Here is a 26189-nt window from a genome sequence, read left to right as displayed (position 1 = left end):
AATCACTCGACCCTTTTGTTTGTTCCGCACGACAGCAAGTGTCGGGTCAGAATGTTGTTCTTGTACAACAAGTTGACTACACATCAGATCTTGCGGCGATTCAATGAACACTGGGGTGACATAGTCTGGAGCCTCAGCCATGGCTCGTGTTACCGCAGCAGCCGAAGTCTGAGTAGCGTCATGTTTGGTGCAACTATCCTTGACACCGAAAATGTTGCCAGTTATAAGGTCAAATAACGGTTCTGGCATGACAACTGCGAGTGTCGTACCAGTATAAAATGGAGATGCCACCTGGATACATGCCTCGGGGAACAATCTCACTGATCCATCAATAAGGTTTGCATGGATTTGTTGACCTGTATACTGCTCAGGCCGAACTAAACTCTGCTTGACAGAGCAACCTGAGGAACCATTATCTCTCAGGACCTTCACAGGAATGCCTCCCACAAACCCTGGCTGAACAAGGAAGGTACTGTCACCTGTGGGAGGGCCTGAGGAGGAAGCAGCTAGCCAATCATGAGGCTGCTGAATTGATGCGGCAAACATTGTGCCTTGTGAATTATATACTTGAGGGGTTGTACTCACTGCCTGGGATGATGGAACATTGGCCATCTGTGGAGGGGGGTTCACTGTCACTGTGGGACTAGTGAACTGTGGGGGAGTACCCATACTGGTAGGGACGTGACCACCGTGCTGCTGCTGAGGAATGAAGGCTGCGTTCGCTTCCTGCCTCTTTTGAGCTGGTGGTGAAAAAATCTGTCCCGATGGTCGGTTGCGTGGCTGATACTGCTGCTGATTAGGGTACTTGTTGTATCTCTTCCACTCAGGTTTCTGAGTGTTTTGCCCCTGGTCCTTCCACTGCGGTTTTGGACCTTGGCCATTATTCTGAGAATGGCCTTGTTGCTAGGATTCAGTCTGAGATGGCTTCTCAGATTTATCAGCTTTCTTGTTCCAGGTATGCTGCTTACGAGTTTGATACCCGTATGCAGTAAAGAATGCGTCAGCCTTTTCTGCCATTTGGCTGGCATCTTTCACCTGGCAGATCTTAAGCTGTGCTATGAGCTCAGCAGGCCATGACCTCTCTAGCTGTGTACGCAGCATAAGGTCAATTATCCCCTCACGCGTGGAAGGAGTTTCATCTTTCTCCATCCACTCATTTAAGTATGCAGTGAGACGATTGAGGAACTGAACAGCTGTCTCCTTGTCTTGGAGACGAGCTCACATGAACTGAACTTAGGCGTCGTCTACTGTGAGACCATACGCCTTAATGAGTGCAGCTTTCATCATCTCATACGTGAGATTGTCTCCGCGAATTCTGTGGAGAATATCGAGGGCAGGGCCCTCAAATAGGCTAAGAAACTGAAGCCGCTTAGCTGCCTCATCCAGTTGATACATGTCTGCCATGTCCTCAAAACGAGCTATGTACGGCTCGATTCACTCACCTTCCTTGTATGAAGGAAGCTTGATGCGTGGGGTCGCCAGGACATGTGCAGGAAGAACGCTCGTGGAGCTTTGACCAACTGCACCAGATGTATCTGAAGCCAAGGAATCTCGCTTGAGCTTCAGCATTTCATATTCGTGTTTTTCGCATGCTCTCGCTCGGCACGTTCATGTTCTTGTTCTCTCTCTCGTTCCTCATGCTGTTCTCGCTCATGTTCTAAGTCGAGTTCGCGCTGTTTTTGCTCGTGTTTGCGCTGTTGTCGCTCTTTTTCTAACTCGAGCTCGCATTGTTTCTGCTCGTGTTCGCGCTCCTTTTCGCGTTCCTCACGCTGTTCTCGCTCATATTCGCGCTGTTCTCGCTCGTGTTCGCGTTGGATTCTACGCTCTTCACGAGCATCTTTCTCACGTTCTTGCTCGTGATTAAACCGTGAGAGAACGTAACTCTGAATTTTCTCTGGGTCTGTGAGGCCCATATCTTTGGCTTCCTGTACATAAGCACTGGCTGCCATGATGCTAGCTCAGTTTAAATAACTAGCGACTCAGTACTGACTGCTACTTCACAAACGAATGCTAATAAACACAAGTAAAGAGTACAGACACAAGCTAGTGGTGACCAGTCTTATCTAGTTAACTGGAAAAGAATAAAGCAAAAATGCAAATAACTGGGAAGACTCAATAATTAACACAATGGGTACGGCGACTTCCCAGGAACGAATAAAATCGTCTGGCGTTACCAAGAATAAACTAGAGTTAAGTACTCTATTGATTAATAAAGCAAAATTCACTTGCTAAATTAACGGTAACCACCAGGAAACTTGTGCCTATAGACTTTAATGATAAATACCTAAAAATGAACGAGTGAGTATTATCTCATGAATAGCTTTAGAGCTAGGAATTAATATCCTGGAATGAGGTCGCCAATTGTCACGGGGTTTTTAAAATAAAATGCAAATATTAAATGATAATGATAATAATGTTCAATAATATTGAACAACATGGACAATGATTGTCTTGCTAAATCAAGCAACGATTACTTTATGCTGGCTTGCTTCGCACGATTCTCTAAGAACGAGAATTTATAAACTTTCTCAACAGTGCACAGCAGAGACTAATTACTCAATTGCTGTTTATTAGTACTGTTAGCCTCTGGAGAAAGTTACTTCACCCCTGACAATAAATAACTAATACTAACAATAGTATCAGATTCTTGCTGATGCTTAACTCGTAGGGGGCACAACGGATTTTAAGCTTAATACACAAGACTGGCCTAAGTACCAGTTATGAATGGCAAACGTTTATGCAAGCTAGGAGCTGTAAGAGAAATAAGCTTAATTGCGGAGAAATGAAACAAGAGTTTACATTACATTAAGCTCAAGAAAAAGAACTGTTAAATTTATTGATTACAAAATAAATTTAACGTTACATTTCAAAATCAGATTAATGAGATCGCACTCACTCACTCACTCATGAGCTAAATTCTTATGCCTAGGAAAAACACCTTAACTAAACTCTTAAGACTAGGAAAACGAAAAGAAATACTGGTCAATGAATGCTGTGTATCACCAACGAAAGGTGGGAGTCTGGAGAACTGTAGTCTAGTGGAGTCTGGGTGCTAGCTGACCTCTCCTCTCACACTTCTGGAGCACAGTACCTCTCTCCGTCAAAGCAAACACTGGACTGATCAACTCGTGGGAAAGAAAGAAGGCTATTGCCGCATTTTTTAATGGCTAGAGTCAGCGAAACGCGCCCAAAACAAATCGCTCAGCGGAAGCACTAATGTCTCACACAAAGACGATCACTTATGACACTGAAAAATTGATTTGAAAGGACTCCCGCCGATGAGCGGTTAACTGAACGATAAACTTGGATTCCACTTGAGTTCGCGGTTTCCCACAAAAGCCAATGTCACTAGCCGACTTGTGACAATATATATATATATATATACGAATATATATACAGTATATATATATATATATATATATATATATATATATATATATATATATATATATATATATATATATATTGTTGTAAGTGGTGGTGGTAGGTGGGAGTGCCCGTCATCCACTCATTCAATGTAGGGATGCCTTATGGTCTCTACACTGAGTGACAAGCCAAATGGTTTCCTGTAGCAACCCATGAAACCATTGAGTACACTGGGTGGTAACCATATAACTGGGGTTTTTGACCGGGTTAAGTGTCCCCCACATTCTCCCATCTAAAATCACTAAATCTTGGCAGATGTTTTGGAGAGCCTCAGAGAGCCCAATACCTGCCCAGGGCCCCAACCAAATGGGCAGATTCGCATGGCCATGTGGAATGTGAGAGGTGTGAATGAGGAGGGCAAGAGGGTGGAAGTAGAGAATTTGTTCAAAAGTGTGAGATATGTCATGATGTGAAACAGAATTGGGCACTTCCGCCATCACTTTCACAGACCCCAGACTCTGCATTTGCAGAAGTGTGATTTTGTTTGCAGATTAGCGTTTGTGACAAATTTTATTCAAATTTGCAGTTTTGCAAAGAAATGTGATAGTGTGAAGGATGCTGGTGGTAGGTTACTAACCCATGGAGATGAAGTAAGGACCAGATGGAAAGAATATTTTGAAAGTCTGATGAATGGGAATAGAGAGAGCAGAGCGGCTGTAAACGTGGTTGGTTTTGGGGGTGTGCAGAGAAGGAATCCCATGCCAGGAGACGCGACACTCGCACAGGTGAAGAGCTCTGTGAAACGGCTGAAAAATAGGAAAGCAGCTGGGGTTGATGAGGTGTATGCAGACATGCTTAAGTGTAGTGGAGAGAGTGGAATGAAGTGCTTGTTGGAGATATGTAAGAAAACATGGATGAGTGAAACTGTGCCTGCTGAGTGGAAAAAGGCTGTGATTGTACCCCTGACAAAAATGTAGGTGAGCGAAGTAAGTGCAAGAATTATCATGGCATATGTTTATTGAGTGTGATAGGGAAGGTATATATTATAGAGAAAGTAAGAGAGATATCAGAAGTCCTAGTGAGTGATGATAATAGGGTGGCTTTAGAAGTGGCAGAGGATGTGTGGATCAAGTATTTGCAGTGAGACAGATAGTAGAGAAGGCTTGTTAGAAGGACCACAAGGTGTTTATGGCATTCATGGATCTGAAAAAGCATATGACAAAGTAGACAGAGAAGGATTGTGGAAAGTTTTGCACATGTATGGTGTAGAAGGTAAGCTGCTAGGTGCTGTCAAGAGTTTTTATGTTGGTAGCAAAGCATGTGTAATGGTTTATGGGAATCTAAGTGAATGGTTCACAATCGGTGTGGGCGTGCGGCAAGGTTTTGTGATGTCCCCATGGCTGTTCAATATATATGTGGATGAAGCTTTTATCATTCTTTTTCTGTGCCTGCCCTCCTCTCTTCCTATTTCTTCTATCTTTCCTGTCACTTCTTATTCCTTTTCTTTCCTTTACAGGTGGCTTTACATTGAGTGACGAGCCAAATGGTTTCCTGTGAGCCAAGAAACCATTTACAATGCTGGGTGGTAACCATATAACCAAACCATACGTGCTCCCTACGTGTCAACAAGTGGGTTGGTGGAGGGTTGGTGCCCCTGCCTGTAAAACAACTAACTCAGTGTCAAATGGCCACCCTTTACAGGATTATGGTGTCTGGCAATAGTTAGATAGATAGGTGATGAGAGAAGTAAAAACACGAGTAATGGAGAGAGGGATGGTGTTGGTAATGAATGGTGATAGATGGAATATCTCAAATTTGTTGTATGCTGATGATGCAGTACTGCTTGCAAGTACCGGACAAGAACTTGGTATGCTAGCGCAGAGTTTTGCTGTTGTCTGTGGGCATCATGCCTTGAGAGTAAATGTAGAGAAGAGTAAAGTGATGGTTATTGAGAGAGAAGGTGACCCAGTGTGATGTAACAGTGAATGGAGAGAGACTGGAATTGGTGAGAGAGTTCAAATACTTGGATACAGTGATAGAGAAGAGAGGAAAATGTGCAAAAGAAGTGGAAAGTAGAGTGACACAAGGAAGAAAAGTAGCTGGTGCAATGAAGGCCTTGATAAGAAACAGAGACTTGAGTGTTGCAGTTGCACGAGGCTTTCATGAAGGAGTATTAGTGCCACTCTAACATATGGGTGTGAGACTATGGTGTGGCATGAAAATGAAAAGTCAAGAGTAAGAGCAGTGGAGATGGGACTGCTGAGGAATGTATGTGGAGTACAGAGGGTGGATAGGATACGAAATAATGTGATTCTTGAAAGGTGTGGAGTGAGGAAGTCGGTGGACACCAGAATCGAAGAGAGTGTACTGAGATGGTATGGTCATGTGGAAAGAATGGATAACAATAGAGTGGTGAAGAAGGTATATCTGAGTGAATATGAAGGAGGGAGGAGGCAAGGTAGGCCAAGGAGGTGGAGGGATATGGTGGATGAGTGTGTGTGGAAGAGAGGTTTGGAATTCGGTGAGTTACACTGTGCAGCCAATCATCTGGGACAATACACTCATATATAATCGTATTTATCAAGACAGTGACTAACTCCACCTCTAAATCTCCTGAGGCTTTCGACATTTCAGTAGTCAACCCAGACACACCTGCTGCCTTCCCCACCCGCATCCTGGCTATGGCCCTTTCTCACAGTAGAAAGTCAATCAGAGCCCAATGGCCAAACACTGGATATGCTGACTCCAAACCTTCCCTGTCCCAGTCAAACTCTTCATTCAGCAACCTTTTATAATGCCCTTTCCAGGCATCTTTAATATCCTTACTGTTCACCACTACCTTTCCATCATCACTGTTCACACACTGCCCACCTATGATATCCCTGTTTTCCCTCTTCATCCAGTGTGCTGCCCTAAATATCATATTCTTCCATTTCACAGTATTTAGGTTATCAAGTAAAAGTCTCTGAGACTCAGACTTTGCCCTATAAACCTCTTTTTTAGTCCTGTGGTATAATGAAAATCATATTCGTACTTACACATGGCTGGTTTACATTGTATCCTTAGTTTAACAAATAACTGCTTAAGCTGGTTACTTTATGAACACATACCTGGTAAGCATGGAGGACCTACTGTATGTGTGTTTTAGATGTAACTGTACTTTACTCATGTTTAATATTGCCATATATAACATTATAGGCATAAGCTGGTGGTGGTCAAACACTGAACCCCCAATTTTATATAGGTTAAATTCTTTGAAACTACTTAACATCATGGTCCCCCTGTACTGTATAGTACAATGAAATTTTATCATCCCTATTGTAGTATTTAAGGGTATTTTGTATTTTTGAACAGCAATACCAGACAGGTACAGTATAGGGTCTTATAGAAGGGTAGACCCCACCCTTCGGGGGAGTTTGGGGGATACTATATCACTGTCCGTCAGTACTTAACCTTCCAGCATCCCTTTGGGCTGCTATATGCTGAATAATTGAGAGTTTGCTGTAATATGATCAGTTGTCACTTGCATTTTTCTTGAAAAGGGTAGCTTTGATAACTTTAAAACATTGCAGACATCTTAACACTCCACAAGTAAATCAAGCACTAAGTATCTGATAGTACCGTAACTCAGCTTTATCATTCTGAACGTACTCTGCAGTATAAGTACTTGTTTAGTACTCATTAACTTATGTAATTAAATGGTTCCTGCAGCTCTAATGTAAGTTGAATTTTTACGTAAGTCTGTCAGACCAAACTTGTTCCACATCACTCTCTCCTCTCTCCAGTCTCTTAACGATGTTTATTTTCATTTCCATTGTTAAAGTGTGCTGTTTTTTGCTACTGCTGTCACCACTGCCACTACTTTTCCATTTTTGAGACATGCTGAGAGTCAAAATACAGTGTGCCCCCACACAATGGGAACTCACATGTTGCGAATCACCTGCAATGCAAGGTCAGCCCAGAATATGCTTATTTTTATCAGATGCAAAATCTGCGAATCGATCTTCCCAACATGCGAATCAGCTGTATGATTCCAAGGCAAAAATGGACTTCCTGCCATTACTACGAGTTTCGGCTGGACAAGACGAGTCTGTCACACAAAGGCAGGTGGCTGGCAACCATCTCTGTCTATCTGTCTATTGTCAGACGCCATAATCCCGCAAGAGGTGGCCATTTGATTTAGTTATTTGTTTTACAGGGAGGAGCACTAACCCTCCACCAACCCACTTGTTGACACGTAGGGAGCACGTATGGTTTGGTTATATGGTAACCACCCAGCATTGTAAATGGCTTCTTGGCTTACAGGAAACCATTTGGCATGTCACTCAGTGTAAGGCCACCTATAAAAGAAAGAAAAGCAATAAGAAGTGACAGGAAAGATGGGAGAAACAGGAAGAGAGGAGGGCAGGCACAGAAAAAGAATGATAAAGGCCAAGGTAGAAGTAGGCAACACAACCAGCCAGATCCAAAATAGTGGGCAGCTGGCCAGCTATCTGCATGCCATCTACTGTTTTTTTTTTGGGTAAACAGACAATTCTCTTCCATATTGCTGCAAGAACACATGTTGTACCTCGCATCCTATGGTCCGCTTTAGCATCATAGCAGTACCCACCTGTTCATCATGGTCTCAGCTGTCAACTTTGAAGGCTTTATGACACCTTCAGAAAACCTCAGCAGTGACAGAGTGACAATGGGGCGGCCCGCCCTGCGGGACAGGAGTAGAAGCCCAAAGCCTCGGTACCCACCCCGCTCCCTTTATAACAACCCCAGAAGTTACTTCATTGAAAGTTCTCTCTGTTGTTTTATTTGTTGGTCCAGCTAGAAGTACTATTAGATAAAGTATTAGCAGGGTAGAGTAGGCTGGAAGGGGACCCGAAGACCAAGCCCTGGGTGGGCTGTCCACCATACACCGTTTTTCCCATGAGTTCTTTGGTTCACACAATGCAAAATCGTAGGATGCAAGGGTTTCTGCCGCTCATAAACTCGCGTTGTGTGAGGGTGCACTGTAATGAAACACACAATCATATACCTCCTGGTACAACAAGCTCATATGTACTGGCAAAACAAACTGAGAGGCAGTAAGCACACAGACACCACATTTGCCAGACTACTGAAGTAGGACTTGGCACACATTTTAAATAGGTAGAATGTGCATTTTTAAATTTATATATATGAAGTTAGTTTTTACGTACAGTATCTCCGAATTTACATAACTTGAATTCATGTAAATAGAGGAGTACCTATGCAGTACATCCACTCTGTGTTGACTGGCAGGGAATTTTGATATATGTCATAAGATTCTGTACCAGTTTATAGATGGTAATCAAGTGGTTAAGGAAGTAGACTGTTGTCTGATAGGTTGCAAGTTCAGTCCCAGGCTGTGATAGGAAACAGTTTGATTTGCCTTTAAGTGAATGATACTTTACTGATCTTCTTGAAGAGCCACCAAAATGTCATAAAAACACACATACTAATGCCATTATGCCTGTCATGAATTTGACATAAGTGGCATGTATTCAATATGGACAGCCGGTATTTGTGCCAAAATGGTGAGAAATGAAGTTGTGGTTGGTATAAGGCTAGTACGGGGATTGCTGGGCCTCAGAGAGTAGAATACTAAATGTATGGCAAGTCAGAAAAAAAGGTAGTATACATGAGCCCAGCCTAAGGTGAATAAACCTTGTATAATGCATATTTTGAGTGGAATCCATATCACTTCATACAGACAACAGAAAAACTTTTCAGTTAAATGACAGAAAAGGGTGTTATACCTTTGTTGTGAAAAATTATTGTCTTTGCTGAACTGTATGTCATATGCAGATTGTACTTTTATGTCCTTCTTCCAATAGGTGATCAAAACAGGACAGAAGAAGAGTGCACAGAAGGAAGATTACAAGAGAGATTGCTGGGCAGGATTAAAACAGACGACAGGGAGAGTGGAGGAAAAGGAAGAGAAGAAGGTGGAAGTGAGAGTTTGAAAGAGGTAGTAAGTGAAGGAGTGACAGAGATTATGAAAGATGAAGTAAAAGATGATCCCGAGAAGGAGCAATATGAAAAACCTAGACACCACTTGGAATCCCATCTAGGAGGTACACACCCCCAGCACCTCCTGCGCCTCCTCTCCACCCTCCATGCCCACCTCCTGGCCTACTGTACACACCATCAGTTTCAGGAGGTATGGTTGCTTAGTGGTGTAGTATCTAGAATACCCCAGTTGAAGTGATGAACTTCCTTAGATCCATTTCCTGAAAGTTGACAGGAGGCTTTCCAGTCATGTTGTGTCACAACGTGAGGAACGCTGGTCAATTATTCTTATATGTACTGGACTGCAGTAGCCTAATTTCAGGCATGTACATTTGTACGGGGTAAAGTGGGGTTGGATGTTACTGTTTTTATGGTTTTGTCTCTTGAGTCTGGGTAAGATTTGTTTTAGTTTACTGTTACTTCCACCCGATGATCCATAGGAAAGGCCTTTCATATTGAAGATGTACATGAAGGCCAACCTCTCCAATTTGAAAAATTTATCATAAATTAAATAAAATCATCAGGAGATGGCAAGACGTCCCCTGTCACTTCCGTTAACTTACCCAACTGGTGTATGATTGTACTTTCAGGAGCAAAAGTTTCCCTATGTTTCTACTCATGTGCTTCTCACTTTCCTCAGTTGGCTAATATTTTTATGCTGAGAGAGACTTGGTGTTTTTCTTTACCCACTTCATTTATGCGATTCATCAAGGAGGATAGTGCTGGATATTCTCCACTTGTGAAATAGGCGCAGTGCAATAATAGACAGATTTATGACCCAAGTTCAGTAACCTTCTGAGTGTTAGAATTTCTGTTTACTGAAAACACTTCATGTTTGCCTGTCTTCTGCAATTGCAATGCAAAGTTCACAGAAGCAGGAGAAAAGCTTTGGTGGGGACTGTTCATCGTTTGTAATGTTTGATTTGGAATTAGTTAATTTGGATTTTAGATTGATATTTGAATATTGATTCTTTTGTGTGATGTGTCTTGATCTAGAATACCATAATTAGTGATGTCCTTTCATATGTTTGAATCCAGTTTGAGAATGGTGGTTTTCAGTCATGTAATACTGCCAAGGGAGATAGGATGGTCATCCATCAAAATTGTACTAGACTGCAGTAGCCTAGCCTCATGCCTATGCACCTCAGAGGGGGTAGTATGGGTTGGCTGTTGCTGTAACTGTGTGTGTGAGAGGTGAAGCCAAGGGAGGAGGATAGGTAGGGGAGCTGGTAGCTCCAACCTTTCCCCTCGAATCCCCACCCCTAACACAGTCACCAGATAGATTTGTGTCTGTTACTGCTTAACTGTTATATGTCTTACCACTTAGTGGTTCAAAGGCATAGTCAACCATCTCTGATGACATATAGGCTAGTACTGTACTTTTCTTATCATTCAGGCCACCTGTGGATGCATTTTTTTTTTCCAGCTTTGTTGAGACATTTTGAACAGGTGGGGTTGAGTATAGCACTCATCAACCCCTCTACTATAAGAAGCATGTCCTGAGTTGAATAAAGTTGTATATGGTAACAAGAATGAGGTATTAAAGTACTCATATGATTAAAGTGAAGATGAAGGGGAGCTGCAAGGATTGGTGAATGAATTTGGAAGTGTGTATTGAAACGGAATCTAAAGGTAAATGTAGGCAAGAGTAAAGTTATGGTCTTTGAGAGAAATGAAGTCACAGAATGTACAGTGAGGGTGGATGAGGAGGAAATGGAAAATCTGAGTGTGTTTAACCCGCCCCATCCTGACGTTTTTGGACCTTTTATTTTTTGGCTCAAACATACGCTTTTGGTGAGAAACCGAAAATTCATAGAGAAATCGCTCACCTGAGGTTCAAAATACCGGATTTAGGTACGAGTACTTCCTTACCTGACTGGGTTTTCTAACAGGCTGGCACCAAAGAAAACGAGTTCTATGGGAGGGTAACTATTTTACCCACTCATAAACAGTATTTATTTATTTACTTGGTACGAATTTATATGTAGTACAAGAGTATATTGGTTTTCAAACAGTAATATAGGCATTATAAGCATTGTTTCACTCACTAACTCATCACCATTCATGACCTTTTTTTTCCCACATTACCTGATCATCATTTCTGACTGATTCTTCCTCAAATGCTGTGTAAACTTTGTCCTCCACATTGTCATTGATTGGGGAATCACTCTGGCCCTGAATGTCTTTATTGGCCAGGTCACTGGTAACAGGTGACTTGCCAAGACAATGGTGTGCAGGGGGGGGGGGGAGGTTATGCGGTGTAAGGCATTGTTCCTGCTTGGCATCTTGTAGAGGAATAGAGGAAGGTGTTCTGTGTATACGTGCCAAAAATCATTCGCGAAATCACTTGCGAAAATTGAAAATTGTGCAAATTAGGGACCTTGCAATGTTGCCGCATTAATTCACGTCGCCGGGACGGCGCGGGTTAAGTACTTGGGTAGTGTGATGAGTAAGGATGGAAGTTTAGAGGGTGAAGTGCTTGAAAGGGTACAATGAGGAGGAAAGGTTGCTGGTTCCTTGAAAGCAGTGATAAGAAACAGGGAAGTGAGCATGGAAGTGAAAAAGTTACTGCATAACAATATTGTGATACCAACTCTAACGTATGGAAGTGAAGCTTGGACCTTGTTGGAGGGACAGAAGTCAAGAGTGAGAGTGGTGGAAATGAGTTATTTGAGAGGAGCATGTGGAGTCACATGGAGAGACAGACTGACAAATGAGGAAGTGAAGGAGTGTCATGGTGTGGATGTGGATGTGATAGGAAGCATTAGGAGAAACACACTAAGGTGGTTTGGCCATGTGGATGTGATGGAGAGACTGATGAGGAGAGTGTATGTGAGTGAGGTGGAGGGGGGAAGAGGGAGGGGGAGACCAACAATGATAAGGAGGGATGGAGTGGAGAGGTACATGAGAGAGAGGGGTGTGCGCTGGGATCAGGGCAGTGAAATGGCGGGGGACAGGGCGACATAGAGGCAGTTTGTTTGCGGCAACCCCTTATGGAATTAAGGCGTATGGCAATCGATAGATAGACGATTAAAGAAGTTAAGTATGTAAGAAGGAGTTTGTATATCAAAAAAATCCCTTCAGTCTGTGACAGTTTTTATGTTATTCTTGCCATTACCACATATTTTATTTAACTTATGGATGTTGATGAATATATCTAACCCATCCAGTAACAGAAGTCTCTCCTAAGCTGAATAAAATTGTGTGAAGGTCACAAGAATAAGAGACAATTGATATCCTTGGCTGAAGCAGTCAGTCTTCATTTTGATGATGATGCATTTGTCCAAGCCATTCTTGCTGCTTAGATTATTTTATGAAGCTTAGGAGTAATTTTTCAAACTAGGGTGGTGAGATGTAGTTTTAGTGAACCCCTCCCTCAGGATGTCTCCCCTAAGCTGAAAATAGTATGAAGGCAGGAAGAATAAGCTGTAGATCACATCCTTATGTTAAAGGGGTTACGATACAATTTTTAATATGAGTTGTGTACTGTATAGTAAGTTCTCATTATAAACAGCCGTTTTTTTAATGTTCTATTTTTGTCATGAATTCCACATTCATTACAGATAAAGTACGTATTATAGCTCCTTTGTTATCTGCAGAGTTAATTTACTTTCATTAGGGAAAAATTACTTTTTAAAATTCTCTGGTGTCTATAAAATGGATTTGGCAGTTTCCACCAGTTTACCTTACTAGTTATAAGGAAAAATTATTAATGGTTTTGGACTGTATGCATAGCTTATTATGAGAACTGCCTGGTATCTTGACATGCCCAACATCTTGTATTTACCAGAACTCACCAAGCATGTGCCTGCTACACGAGCATTTGTCTGAGCTGTTTGAGATGTGTGGGCACTTGCTTAGCCAGACTGCAGCTCTTCTTGCATCACACCCAGGATTAGCACACCTCATACATGGTAAGTAGTTGCATTAGTGCATTTGTCCTTACTTGATAAAGATCCTTAACCCCTCTCAGTTCAGTTTTTTGTCAGGTGTAATCAGATTGGAGAATTATTTGACTTACAACCAAGGAGACTTATTCATACCCCATAACTAGGGCTTATTAGTTTCATACAATCATGACTTAGTCCCATATTCAAGTTTTAGGAGTGGTCCAGTTCCATCAGATAAAATATTACTGCAATTTTATGTGTGCAGCATGTCGAGGAGAGCGGGTGGAGATTGTCGGGCGTGAAAGGATTGAACTTGTTGATGAGTCTCTTGAGTGTGTGGAAGAGTTTTGTTATTTGGGAGACATGTTGTGTGCTGGAGCTGGGGCTGGAGCTAGCTTGGTGGCTAGGGTGAGAAGTGGTTGGAAGAAGTTCAGGGAACTGTTGCCTCTGCTGACATTGAGAGGACTCTTCCTGCGTGCTAAGGGGTATTTGTATGCAGCATGTGTTAGGAATGTAATGCTGTATGGTAGTGAAACCTGGGCAGTAAAGGAGGAGGATATTCGCAGGCTAAGACATACAGAAATGACAATGTTTAGGTGAATGTGCAGTGTGTCCCTGTGTGTAAGGCCTGGGGGGGCTGGGTTTACGATGGAAGAGTTGAGAGGTAGGATGGGACTGGAGTGTATTGTTGTTGTGATGAAGAGAGGTAGATTGAGATGGTTTGGGCATGTGGAGAGGATGGGGGATGATAATTGGGTGCAGAAGGTGAGAAGTGTTAATATTGGGGATGGGGTTGTGAGGGGTAGACCGAGAAAGACGTGGGATGAGGCCGTAAAGTGTGACCTCAGGGTTAAGGGACTGAACAGGGAGGCTGCAATAGATCGTGCAGCATGGAGAACCGCCATTAGGTGACCAAGGGCGACGCATGCAAGCATGTTGGAGCCTTCAAAAACAAAAACGAAATCATGGTGGTTGAGGGGTTTGAGCACCCTGCTCAGAATGGCAGTCTGGCCGTGTGCTTTTGCACATGGGCTTTCGATCATGTAATGCCACCCAGAGAAATAGGCTGATCATCTGTCTTTAAACATATTGGACATTGTTAGCCTTACCTTAAAGACTTTTTTTTTTTTTTTTTTCCAAACCTCTCTATTGTGCAGTCAAGTTCACAATGATTTATGGAAAGATTGCTTGTGGCTCCTCCTTCAACTTAGTGTACCAGTAGTATAGAAAATATTGTAATATTTGTCAGACCCTGCTAGCAGCAGGGATGTCCTGCTGTCACCTTAGTCTCAGAGTCACTCCTAACCAGCAGTCATTCATTGTAACCAAGAGAGAACCAGACCAGACTGGAGCCTCCAGGTTGGCACCAACAATATTCCATGTATCAGTGTGTATACTAGATAATGGTTCCCTGGGATTTGAGTCATATTTGCAAAGATTCTTAACTTGAAAAGTTTTATAAATACCTAGAGTCAAATTCATGAAATGACTTTGGGTCTTAATTTTATTTTTTTTAAATAAAGTCTAGAGTCCCCAAGGCTTTAGCAATAAACAGCATGACTTTTCCAGTTTGTAGCATCCATTCCTCATGATGACAGCTGGCTGGATTGTGTTTACCCAAACAGTATTGTAATTTTAAATAAGTGCATAATAGATGCCTGATCGTACTAAATGCAGATGAAACAGAAGTGATGATATCTAAGGCTCGTGAGAGTCCTGTCAAAGCGGAGGGAGTGTGACCATGTGCTGTTTGCCATATGAGTGTGAGAAATAACTCCATCTTGTGCAGTGTTTGTGTTAAGGTGGTGCATAAAATATGTAGTGGTATTAGAGGTAGACTGCAAAATATTACAGACACATGCAAGCATGTTGGAGCCTTAATAAATATTGGTCTGCTGGGTCAAGGCACACCATTTGGTTGTGATTCACGAGGGTTCACATCCAAGTGCGGTTCGGGTTTATTGCTTATATAAAGCTACTTTTTTTTTTCATGCTAGGAAGAAGGAACCAAAGACCAGGAGCCTGCAATAACTGTTCCTTCCAAGAGGAAAACAAAATACAAGAGAGAGCCAAATTCAAGATCCGATCATTTTGAGATGCCTGGACACACTGTGTTTGAAAGACTGGAGATCATAGCTAGCAGGAAATACAGACAGAGGAAGACAGTCCCAGAGTTGACCTGTTCCATAAATGAAGGACTGGGAGTAACAGTTAACTCTTGCATTAGAGAGTTGGACAGAAAAGGGATGAGAGTTTGCTGCTAGACAGGTGCTACACACCTGTCGTAGAGGTGCAGGAATGCAAGCAGACAGTTCAGAGGAGCAGTGACAATTGAAGTAGTGATAGAAGAGAGATAAAGATGCAACAGTGCGGCTAAGAGACAGAGGTTGAAGGGAGTCAGTAAGAGGAGGAAAGTTAATGAGATGAAAAGCATTTGACTCCACCCTTTTGAGAAGAGCAGTATGTGGGGAGCCTCCCCACACATATGAGAGTTGTACTCTACACAGGGGCGGATAAAACCTATGTATAGAGTCAACAATTGTGCAGGGGTAAAGGAGGAGTGGAGTCGGCTTAGCACACGTAATCTCTTGGAAGCAGAATTTACAAGAGATGTAATATGATCATTCCAAGATAAGTCCCGAGTGAATGAAACCCCAAGTATGTTCAAGGATGCAGGATTAAGCTGAATATTATTAAACATTAGTGGGTGCATCTGTGGAAGATTTTGTCGAGTTGATAGGTGTAAGAACTGAGTCTTTGATGCATTAAAAACAACAAGATTATTTTTACCCCAGTCAGAGATACGAGCCAAGTCAGACATTAGGTGTGCCATAGCCTCATCCCTTGTTTGTTGAAGTAAATGCTGAGATGGGCGTTGCAGGAACTGAATGGAAAGGTGAAGGGTGGAGTCATCAGCGTACTAGTGGATAGGGTTAGATGTACAGCTCAGAAGGTCATTGATGAATAAAAGGAAGAGAGTTGGTGATAGGACAGAGCCCTGAGGAACACCACTGTTGATAGATCTAGGAGAAGAGCGATGGCTGTCTACAGCAGCGGCTATAGAACGATGAGAAAGGAAGCTCTAGATGATGGCACAGATAGAAGGATAGAAACCAAAAGGGCAGTTTGGAAATTAAAAGATTTATGCCAGACTCGATCGAAAGCCTTTGAGATGTCAAGTGCAATGGCAAAACTTTCTCCAAAGTCCCGAAAGGAGGATGACCAGGAGTCTGAAAGGTAGGTGAGAAGATCGCCAGTGGAGCGTCCCTGACGGAACACATACTGACGATCAGAGAGATGGTTGTGATAGGAAATATGCTTTAAAATTTTTCTTTTAAGAATTGACTCGAAAACTTTTGAGATACAGGATGTTTAAGCAATTGAACGATAGTCAGAGGGTTGGGAATGGTCACCCTTCCTTGGGACTGGCTAAATGAGAGCATACTTCCAGCAAGAAGGAAAGGTACAAGTTGATAGACAAAGGCAAAAGAACTGAATGAGAGCAAACTTCCAGCAAGAAGGAAAGGTACAAGTTGATAGACAAAGGCAAAAGAGTTTACCTAGGCAGGGTGTAAGCACAGAAGCACAGTTCTTGAGGACAACAGGAGGGACTCCATTAGGCCCATATGCCTTGTTAGTATTGAGGCCTGTGATGCAGAAAATACGTCAGCTGAAGAAATTTTAATGTTAGCCATGAGGAAGTCAGAGAGGGGAAGTGATGGAGGAACAGCACCGGAATCGTCGAAGGTGGAATTGGAGGAGAAAGTCTGAGTGAAGAGATCTGCTATATCAGTAGAAGAAATAGCTACAGAGCCAACAGAATAGGAAAGAGGAGGGAAGGATGATGAGATAAAATTGTTAGAAAGGTTTTTGCCAAGGTGCCAGAAGGAGCAGGAAGAATTCGAGTTGGAGAGTTGAGAGCATTTATTACGGATGAAATTATTTTTAGCAGAGTGAAGAACAGACTTAGCATGATTTCGGGCAGAAATGTAAAAGGAATGATTCAGGGGTGGGTTGGCTCCGGTACCTTTTATAGGCTCTCTCCTTGTTGTGGACAGCATTAGAACAGGCATGATTAAACCAAGGCTTTCTTGCATTAGTCAATGGATATTAGAAAGGAATGTATGCTTCCGTGCCCGAGAGAATAACCTCCGTAATGCGCAAGGCACACTCGGATGGCTCCCGGCCATAGAAGCAATAATCATTCCAGGGAAAATCAAAGAAGTATTGCCTGAGGGCCTTCCAATCTGCAGCTCCAAATTGCCACAGACGACGTTTCTTTGGAGGGTCCACAGGCCGTACCAGAGCGATAGGACAATTTAAGATAGTAAGGTTGTGATCGGAGGAGCCCAACAGAGGGAAAAGATTAACCCCTAATATGCGGCCAATGGACAGCTGACCCCCCCCCCCCCCGGGTGGCGGGGTTCGATCACGGTCTGAGTACCTGTAGGAAAATATTAGCCAAAAATCAGAGATTAACCCTAGAACATTATACTTGGTATGGCAGATAGTACTTACATTCAGCTTTCTCCAGAGACAGGTGTTGAGCCTTCGTGGACTACCCAAGGACTTGTGGAGACTTGCAAAATTGGGTAACCAAATCTTCACTTTCACACCTCCAGCAGCCTGGTTTCCCCTCTACCACAGCCTCATTCTGTCACAGTAAACTTTATACTACAACGTACAGGTAGTTTGGAATCCGTATTTGTACAATAAGCACTGAAAATAAGGCTACAATCAATGAAGCGTACAGCCGACATGCAGCACGGCGGCGGTCTCCCCATCACTCAACAAACATTTCCATTTTCACAGCTAAAAACACGTATACTACATTATTTTCAATCATATTACTTCCCAGAAGATCATGGCAGCGCACTTTTTATTCTGCCTTACGCCCGTCACTTTATTCTCGTTCCTGTCGGCCGCTCGCACTGACTCGGAAGAGCTAGAACTTGCCATAATGTCACTTTGAAAGCCTGCGGTAAACTGAAGCTAAACAGGGGCAAACTGTGCGAAAAAATGCTAGTGTGACAACTGGGGAAACAAGCGTTTCCTATTAGCATAAACTGCTTGTGAGAGGAGAACGCAGATTTACAGTTCTGAGCAGTCAGAGCGCTGCCATGTATCACAGCCTGGCTGGCCGGGCCGTGGTGGGGGGGGAGGGGGGAAAAACACGATACTTGGCAACAACAGAGGTCAGTAGTACAAAGGTAAAGTATGCTAATTGTAGCTAAAGGGTGGTGGTACCGATAGACAATACCAGCTGGAACATCCTTGCCCGCGTTTATTCAAAATTAACTTGAATCGCAAACACGACGATCCGCCGTTATGTCCTTTTTGGCGAGCGTTGCAAATGCAACGCCCCGCGTTTTAGGGGTTAATGGTGTAAGCCGAAGGATTAGTTGTAAGGAAGAGGTCAACTATGTTGGAGCTCTCACCAAGGCGGTCAGGGATTCGGGTAGAGTGCTGTACAAGCTGCTCTAGGTCATTAAGGATAGAAAAGATGTAGGCTTGTTCACCAGGTGGATCAGTGAAAGGAGAGGAGAAAGGAGAGGGGTGGGGAACTGATTACATCATCATCCGGACCTCCTTTCCCACCGTAGGACAGGTTGAGGAGTAGCATTGTCCAGACAGCCTACGTTTTCCCACTCCAATGGGCCACGCTTCCATTCACTTATCATTCAAGCCTCTGGAATCCTGGCTCTGTTTGATATGCCAAAAACTTTCTCCATGTTCTGTAGCTTTACATAAACATATCCGATAGAGCCAATTTGAATGCTGTCACATTAAAAAGGGGTGCCAAATCCCTGATTATGCACTTCTTCTCACAACATTCATCCAGCTAGCACGATCTCGTCAGTCCCCTAGCCTCACTGACATCCAAACCACTCTTCCTCACACACTTATCCACCATATCCCTCCACCTTCTCCTTGGCCTACCTCGCCTCCTCCCTCCTTCAGATTCGCTCAGATATACCTTTTCACCACTCTGTTGTTATCCATTCTCTTCACATAACCATACCATCTCAGTACACTCTCTTCGATTCTGGTGTCCACAGACTTCCTTACTCCACATCCTTCATGAATCACATTATTTCATATCCTATCCACCCTCTGTACTCCACATACATTCCTCAGCAGCCCCATCTCCACTGCTCTCATTCTTGACTTTTCATTTTCATACCACACCATGGTCTCTCACCCATATTTTAAAGTTGGCACTAACACTCCTTCCTGTAAATCTCATGCAGCTGCAACACTCAAGCTTTTGTTTCCTATAAAGGCCTTCATAGCACCAGCTACCTTCCCTCCTTATGTCACTCTACTTTCCAGTTTGTTTGCACATTTTCCTCTCTTTTTCTGTCACTGTCCCCAGGTATTTGAACTCTCTCTTCAGTTTCAGCCTCTCTCCATCCACTGTAACATCACACTGGGAGTCACCTCTCTCAATTACCATCACATTACTCTTTTCTGCATTTACTGTCAAGGCTTGGCACTCACAGACATCAGCAAAACTTTGCATTAGTCTACCATGTTCTTGTACAGTGTTTGCAAGTACCACTGCATCATCAGCATACAACAGTTTTTAGATATTCCATCCATCACCATGCATTACCACTGCCATCTCTCTCTCTGTTACACATGTTTTTACTTCCCTCATCACCCCATCCATATACAGTATATATATTGAACAACCATGGGGACATCACACAACCTTGTCGCATGCCCACATTAATTATGAACCATTCACTTAGATGCCTGTTTACCCTTACACATGCCTTGCTACCATCATAAAAACTCATGGCGGCACCTAGCAGCTTATCATCTACACTGTACATGCCCAAAACCTTCCACAATCCTTCTCTGTCTGCTTTGTTGTATGCTTTTTCCAGATCCATAAATGCTATAAACACCTTATAGTCCGTCTCATAAGCCTTCTCCATTACTGGTTACTTTTGACTTTAATGTCTTAACTATGTTCCCTAACTCCAGGCCTTTCTGTTCCTGACTGGGGAATAAAGGGTTGGGTTATAATGATGGTGATGATTATAGTGATTATGACAATGATGATGATGATGATGATGATGATGATGATGACATTTATTTGCCTCCCCAGATATTGTGTTTGGGAGTGTGTGTGGTGGTGCAACAGCCCAGGCAGTGTATGCACTGCTGCTATTCCCAGCAAGGCTAGTACGACCATTACTGGGCCCACTGAGGGCCCTTCTGCCCACCCTGGACCATGCCAACCGTACCATTGCTGCTGTCACATCCTTCACTGACCATGAGGATGTTACATCAGGTGGGATGCTGCCATACTGTGTTAAATGTAAGGAAGAAAGAGAAAGAGAGAGAGGGGGAGATTAATACCCTCGTACCGTCACAGATGCATTTGTTTATTTTATTTAGGTTAAACTCAGGCTATTTCATTCAAGTACTGTAATGAAAAATTAGAACAATCCAGTGGTTAGTAAAGACAGTTTTCTGCCCTTTGATTGTTAGGACTTCTGTCAGCTAACAAAATTAGCTTGTGATGGTTTGAGTAAAATTACTTGATGCATCCAAGGAAAATGAAAGAGTTAAGGTCTAGTAAGGGTTTTGCATGCAGAAAAGCAAGAACTGTAGCAGAGTCGGTACACAGAGAGGCTAAGTATGATATGTCAACCTTGGCATAGATCATTTTCCTTTGTTCTGTTGAAACATATTTCCCATTACTAAGTGACTCATTAAGACACTGCTATAGCTCTACATCCTTTCCATAAAACTTCTCAGTGTGACTGACATTATGTTTTGATTTCTGTCCACATCCTTTACAAAGTATGAATGCAGTATAATGGCTTTTGACAGTCTCTTCTTGGTTTCCAGAAAACTACAGAGTAAATTTAGGTATAGTAGGAGTACTTCCAGTTTTTCATCCATCCATCCATTATCCAGTCCTATGTTGCCCCATGAGGAGCATAGAAGCCCAGGGCTAGGCAAGTTGGTCCTGACATTAAAGATGATGATAATAGGATTTTAGGGAACCCAGCTTTTTCAAAATTTGAGTGCATACTGTGTAGGAAAAATGAATGCAGTTCTAGATACTGTGAATTAGTAATGGATATAGAAATTTAAATTGATGTGCTTGCTTTGGGTACTGCCAGTTAAGGAGAATTTGAGAATGGGAGAAAAGAATCAATATTAGGGTTTGGGACTAGGGTGTATCACTATTTTGCTTCTGCCATCCTTGATAAAGGTCATTTCTCCAGGGATGGTGTTCCCGAACCCCACAGATCAGACGCCCTTCAGGACCTATAAAAACATGGTTTGCCAGTGTCACCATTATACATAATGCTGGGAAATCAAGCTGTAGAAAACAAGAACAAGGATGGTTTCAGATTACCTGAAACATGGTACCTTTCATCATACTAAGAACATTGGCCTCACTTGTGCCATATCTTCAGTTACCTTATATATTTTCTGCCCAAGAGGATTAATATTTATTTTTGTTTATAAAGGCTGCAGTATGCTTGCGTGCTTCGGCCTTGTTTATCTAATGGTGGCTCTCCACACTGCTCTATATCTGGCAGCCGCCCAGTTCAGGCCCATATCCCTGAGGTCACATTCTGTGACCCTGTCCTAGGTCTTTTTCAGTCTGCTTATCGCAGCCCAGCCCCCGACATTCACACTTCTCTCTTTCTGTACCCAGTTGTCATCGCCCATCCTCCTAAAATTACCCAAACCACCTCAGTCTACTCCTCATCATCACAACACCAGCATACTCCGGCCCCATCTCTTCTCTCAGCTCTTCAATCCTAAACCTAGCCCCTTCAAGCCTCGCATTCAGGGACGCACAACACATCCACCTGATCATTGTCATTTCTGTTCATTTGAGCTTACAGATATTCTCTTCCTTTACTGCCCAGGTCTCAGTACCTACAACAATACACCTGTAAACCATGCCACATAGAAAGATCCTTTAGAATGGAGGGAGAGCCCTGTCAGTGTCAGGAGAGGCAGCAGTTCCCTGAACTTCCTCCAACCACTCCTCACTCCAGCCCCACTTGCAGCACATGACATGTCTCCCAAATAATAAAACTCTTCGACACACTCAAGAGACTCACCAGCACATTCAGTCCTTTCATGCCTTAATCTCCACATGCTCTCCCTGATACACTGCACACATGAAATCAGCATTATCTCATAATCTACCTCTAATACCACTACACATCTTATGCACCCACTCATCACAGGTATTGAAGAAGATGGAATTACTTCCCATGTCCTTTTGGCAAAAAGCATCTAACCACCCTCTCTCTTCTCTTACAGTACTGCCACCAGCCCTATATATCATCACTTTTGTTTTATCTGCATTTACTCTCAAGCCCTTGTGCCCCATACCATCTCTCCACTCCCTCAGTCTTTCCTGTGCCTCCCTTTCATTCTCTGCAATCAACACTAAGTCATCAGCATAAACATCTCCCATGGAAGTCCATTTCTGTAGTCACATGAGAGAGCTGCAAACACCACAGTAAACACTAAGAGGGTCAAGACTGACCACTGATGCATTTTTTATTATTATTATTATTATTTTTTTTTTTTTTTTTTTATAAATAATAGAACAGAGGAAGGAAAAACAAATGAGTAAAAAAAAAAGCAATCCATATACCAGATTATTGGCATCCTTCGTTCATAAAATATCTGTAACAGTTAGACTTGAACAGCTGTGGGTTGAAATTTGGAGGGAATCAACTCTGGGGAAGCAAATTCCAGAGAGATGCAGTTTGGGGAATGAAAGAATTCTGATAATCAGAAGTTCTGCAATATGGCTGAGTGACATTCCAGTCATGAGCGCTACCAGATGCCCTTGTAGCATGAGGGAAGGCATGGAGAGGTGGCACCATGGATGCAACTTCGTCTGAGCATTTGCCAAAAAAATATCTGTAAAATAATGCAAGGGGGGCAACATTCCTTCTTACTTGCAGGGGAGGTAGTTTATATGTAATGGCAGGGTTGTTAATGATTCTACCAGCTTTGTTCTGAATTTTGTCTAGTTGTCTTAATGCAACCTCTCCACAACCATTCCACAAGAGTGAGCAATATTCAAGCTTAGAGCGCACATGACTCTTATATATAGCTAACTGCTCATACCAACATTCATGGTAAAGTCATCACTCAAATCTCCATAGACTTTCACCTAGCTCTCACCTGGGTGTGAGCACCCACATACATAGCCATAACCACTCTAATCAGCCACTCCGTGATCCCAAGCTTTCTCAAAACCAACTTTGCCACCCCTCTAGGGACTGTCAGAGGCCTTCTCCTGATCAAAAGAAAATGAAATACAGATCCCTTTTCTTTCTCATAAATCTTAGCTGAAGCTGTTGAACAGGGGCGTCATTTCAATTTTCCTTGGGGGGGGGGGGCATAGGCTATTTAGGAGGCCCCCCTACTTGCACCTCCCCACATGGGGGGGGGGGTGGCCAGTGAGCATTTTGAAGCCACATGCAAAGCTATATTTAGAGCATTAAATCATTAAACCTATATACTGCATTTAATGATTTATTAAACCAATTACTTCCTCACACACACACACACACACACACACACACACACACACACACACACACACACACACACACACACACACACACACACACACACACACTAATGGATATTCTAGCATTTGCAGTATTTCTGTATGAAGTTGAATGTGTAATTTAAAGTGCATGGTAAAGTACATATCATTGCATTATATGCTAATGAACTTGGATAATACCCCCTGGGGGTAGGGTTTTTTTTTTTCAAGAATACTCCCCCAGTATCCCTGCTTGTCGTAAAAGGTGACTAAAAGGGTTGGCAGAGGGTTAGTGCCCCTCCCCGGAAAACAACTAACTAAAAAAACAAACAAGAAGCCTCGGACAAGGACTAACCAAACGATGACGACCCAGGACCGGACAAAGGACTTGGTAATGGCTACGTGGAATGTAAGAGGAGCGAATGATGAGGTGAAAGAGAGAGAGATTGTCCAGGTGCTTGAGGGTGCAAAAGTGGATGTATGTGGAATGACTGAAACAAAATGGTGAGGAGAAAGTTTGAGAGAATGGGAGTATGGATGGGGTATATGTGCAGGAGTAGGTGAGAATGAGAGGGCAAAGGAAGGAGTATGTATAGTTGTGAGTAAAAGATGGAAGAAGAGCATAAAACAGTATGGATCAATTGGGTCAAGGATTTTGTGGGTAAAGATGAAAGTTGGAATACAAATGTGGGCGATTGTGTGTGTGCATGCACCAATGCCAGATCGTGCTAGCAGAGTGAGAGAAGAGTTCTGGACAAATGTGGAAGTGAGCATGGAAAAGTTTGGAAGGAATGAGAGAGTGTTTTTGATCGGTGATATGAATGGCAAAGTTGGGAATGTGAAGGTGGATGGAATAGTTGGTGAGTGGGGTGTGCCTGCTGCGATAAGTGAGAATGGGAGTGAGTTAGTGGACATTTGTGCTGGGAGGGGGTTGGTGATAGCCAATACCGTCTTCAGGCATAAAATGATCCACAGGTATACATGGCGAGTGATGAGAAGGGTGGGTGGTGAACTGAATGAAAGGAAGGCAATGATTGATTATGTGAGTGTGGATGAAAGGATGCGAAGATGTGTAATGGATGCAAGAGCTTATAGAGGTTGGGGGAGTGGACTTTCTGACCACTACTTGGTATTGGCCAGAATTAGGATACAAGTAAGATGGAGGAATAGAAGAAGGGAAAGACAAGAGGAAGGAGTAGTTGCAAGGAGAGTGGAAAGGTTACAAGGGGATGAGAAAAAGGCAGAGTATAAGAGAGAAGTGGAGGAACGATTGGGCAAATATGAATTGGAGCAGATGGGGGATGTGGAAGGTGTGTGCAGGATATTTACAGAAGAAATATGTGCAGCATGTGATGTGGTGTGTGGAAGGAAGAGAAGACGGAGGGGGGTGCAAGGAACAGCGTGGTGGACTGAAGAGGTGAGACAGGCTGTGGCACAAAAGAAGAAAGCATACAATGAATGGATGAGAAATAGGGGCGTGGAAGAATTTGAGAGGCGGAAGAGAGAGTTATATGTAGAAAGAAGGAGAGAGGTGAAAAGATTAGTAAGAGAAGGAAGAGAGTGGATGAGGAATTTGGAAGGAATTTGAGCGTAAAGTGGAGGGACTGTAAGAAAATGTTCTTGAAAGAGGTGAAAAGAGTAAGACAAGGTGGAAGTGAGGTTAACAGGGGAGTGAAAGATTAAAATGGTAGATTACTAGTGGAGAAGGGAGAAAAAGTGAGCAGATGGAGAGAACACTTTAAGGAATTGTTGAACATACAGGATGGAAGTAATGCGAGTATAAGTGGCTGGGAAATGGCTGGGAGAAGGAGGGAGGTGAGAAGACAGGAAGAAATCAGTAGGATAGAAGTTATGGAAGCAATGAAGAGTTTAATTGGGGAAAGACCCAGGAATTGATGGAATATGTGGTGAAATGCTGAAGCATGGGGGAGAGATTGTAGTAGAATGGATGTGGAAGATGTGCAGATTGGCCTGGGAGGAAGGTAGAGTCCCAGAGGATTGGAAGTCAGGTATAAATATTACCTTGTACAAAGGAAAAGGGGAAAAAGAAGTGTGTGGTAATCATAGGGGCATTTGTCTTCTTAGTATAATTCGAAAAGTGTATGGTAGGATACTTATTGACAGAGTTAGAGAAAGAACAGAGGAATTAGTTGGAAAAGAACAGGGAGGCTTTAGGAAGGTTGTGTAGATCAGATATTCATTCTTAGATCTTTAGTGGAAAAGTTTCTAGAGAAAGGAAAGAAGTTGTATGCGGCTTTGATGGATTTGGAGAAAGCATATGACAGGGTGGATAGACAAGGATTGTGGAAAGTATTAAGAATATATGGAGTAGATGGAAAGTTGCTGAATGC

General features: G+C 42.8%; 1 protein-coding gene across 1 annotated transcript in view; it reads left to right on the top strand.

Annotated features, from left to right (window-relative positions):
• Positions 1–26189, top strand: part of LOC145403091 (putative E3 ubiquitin-protein ligase HERC1) — a 597230-nt gene that overhangs the window by 207341 nt on the left and 363700 nt on the right. Inside the window, 5 exon segments of the mRNA XM_080274923.1 lie at positions 7998–8153; positions 9216–9541; positions 13181–13304; positions 20398–20583; positions 22804–22806. Of these exon segments, the coding sequence (XP_080131049.1) occupies positions 7998–8153; positions 9216–9541; positions 13181–13304; positions 20398–20583; positions 22804–22806 (795 nt within the window).

Source organism: Coenobita brevimanus, chromosome 60, assembly GCF_032717465.1.
Source record: "Coenobita brevimanus isolate Jiangsu-jjx chromosome 60, ASM3271746v2, whole genome shotgun sequence".
NCBI classification, from domain to species: Eukaryota; Metazoa; Arthropoda; class Malacostraca; order Decapoda; family Coenobitidae; genus Coenobita; species Coenobita brevimanus.
Note: the sequence above shows the minus strand (reverse complement) of the source record. Positions and strands in the feature narration are given on the sequence as shown.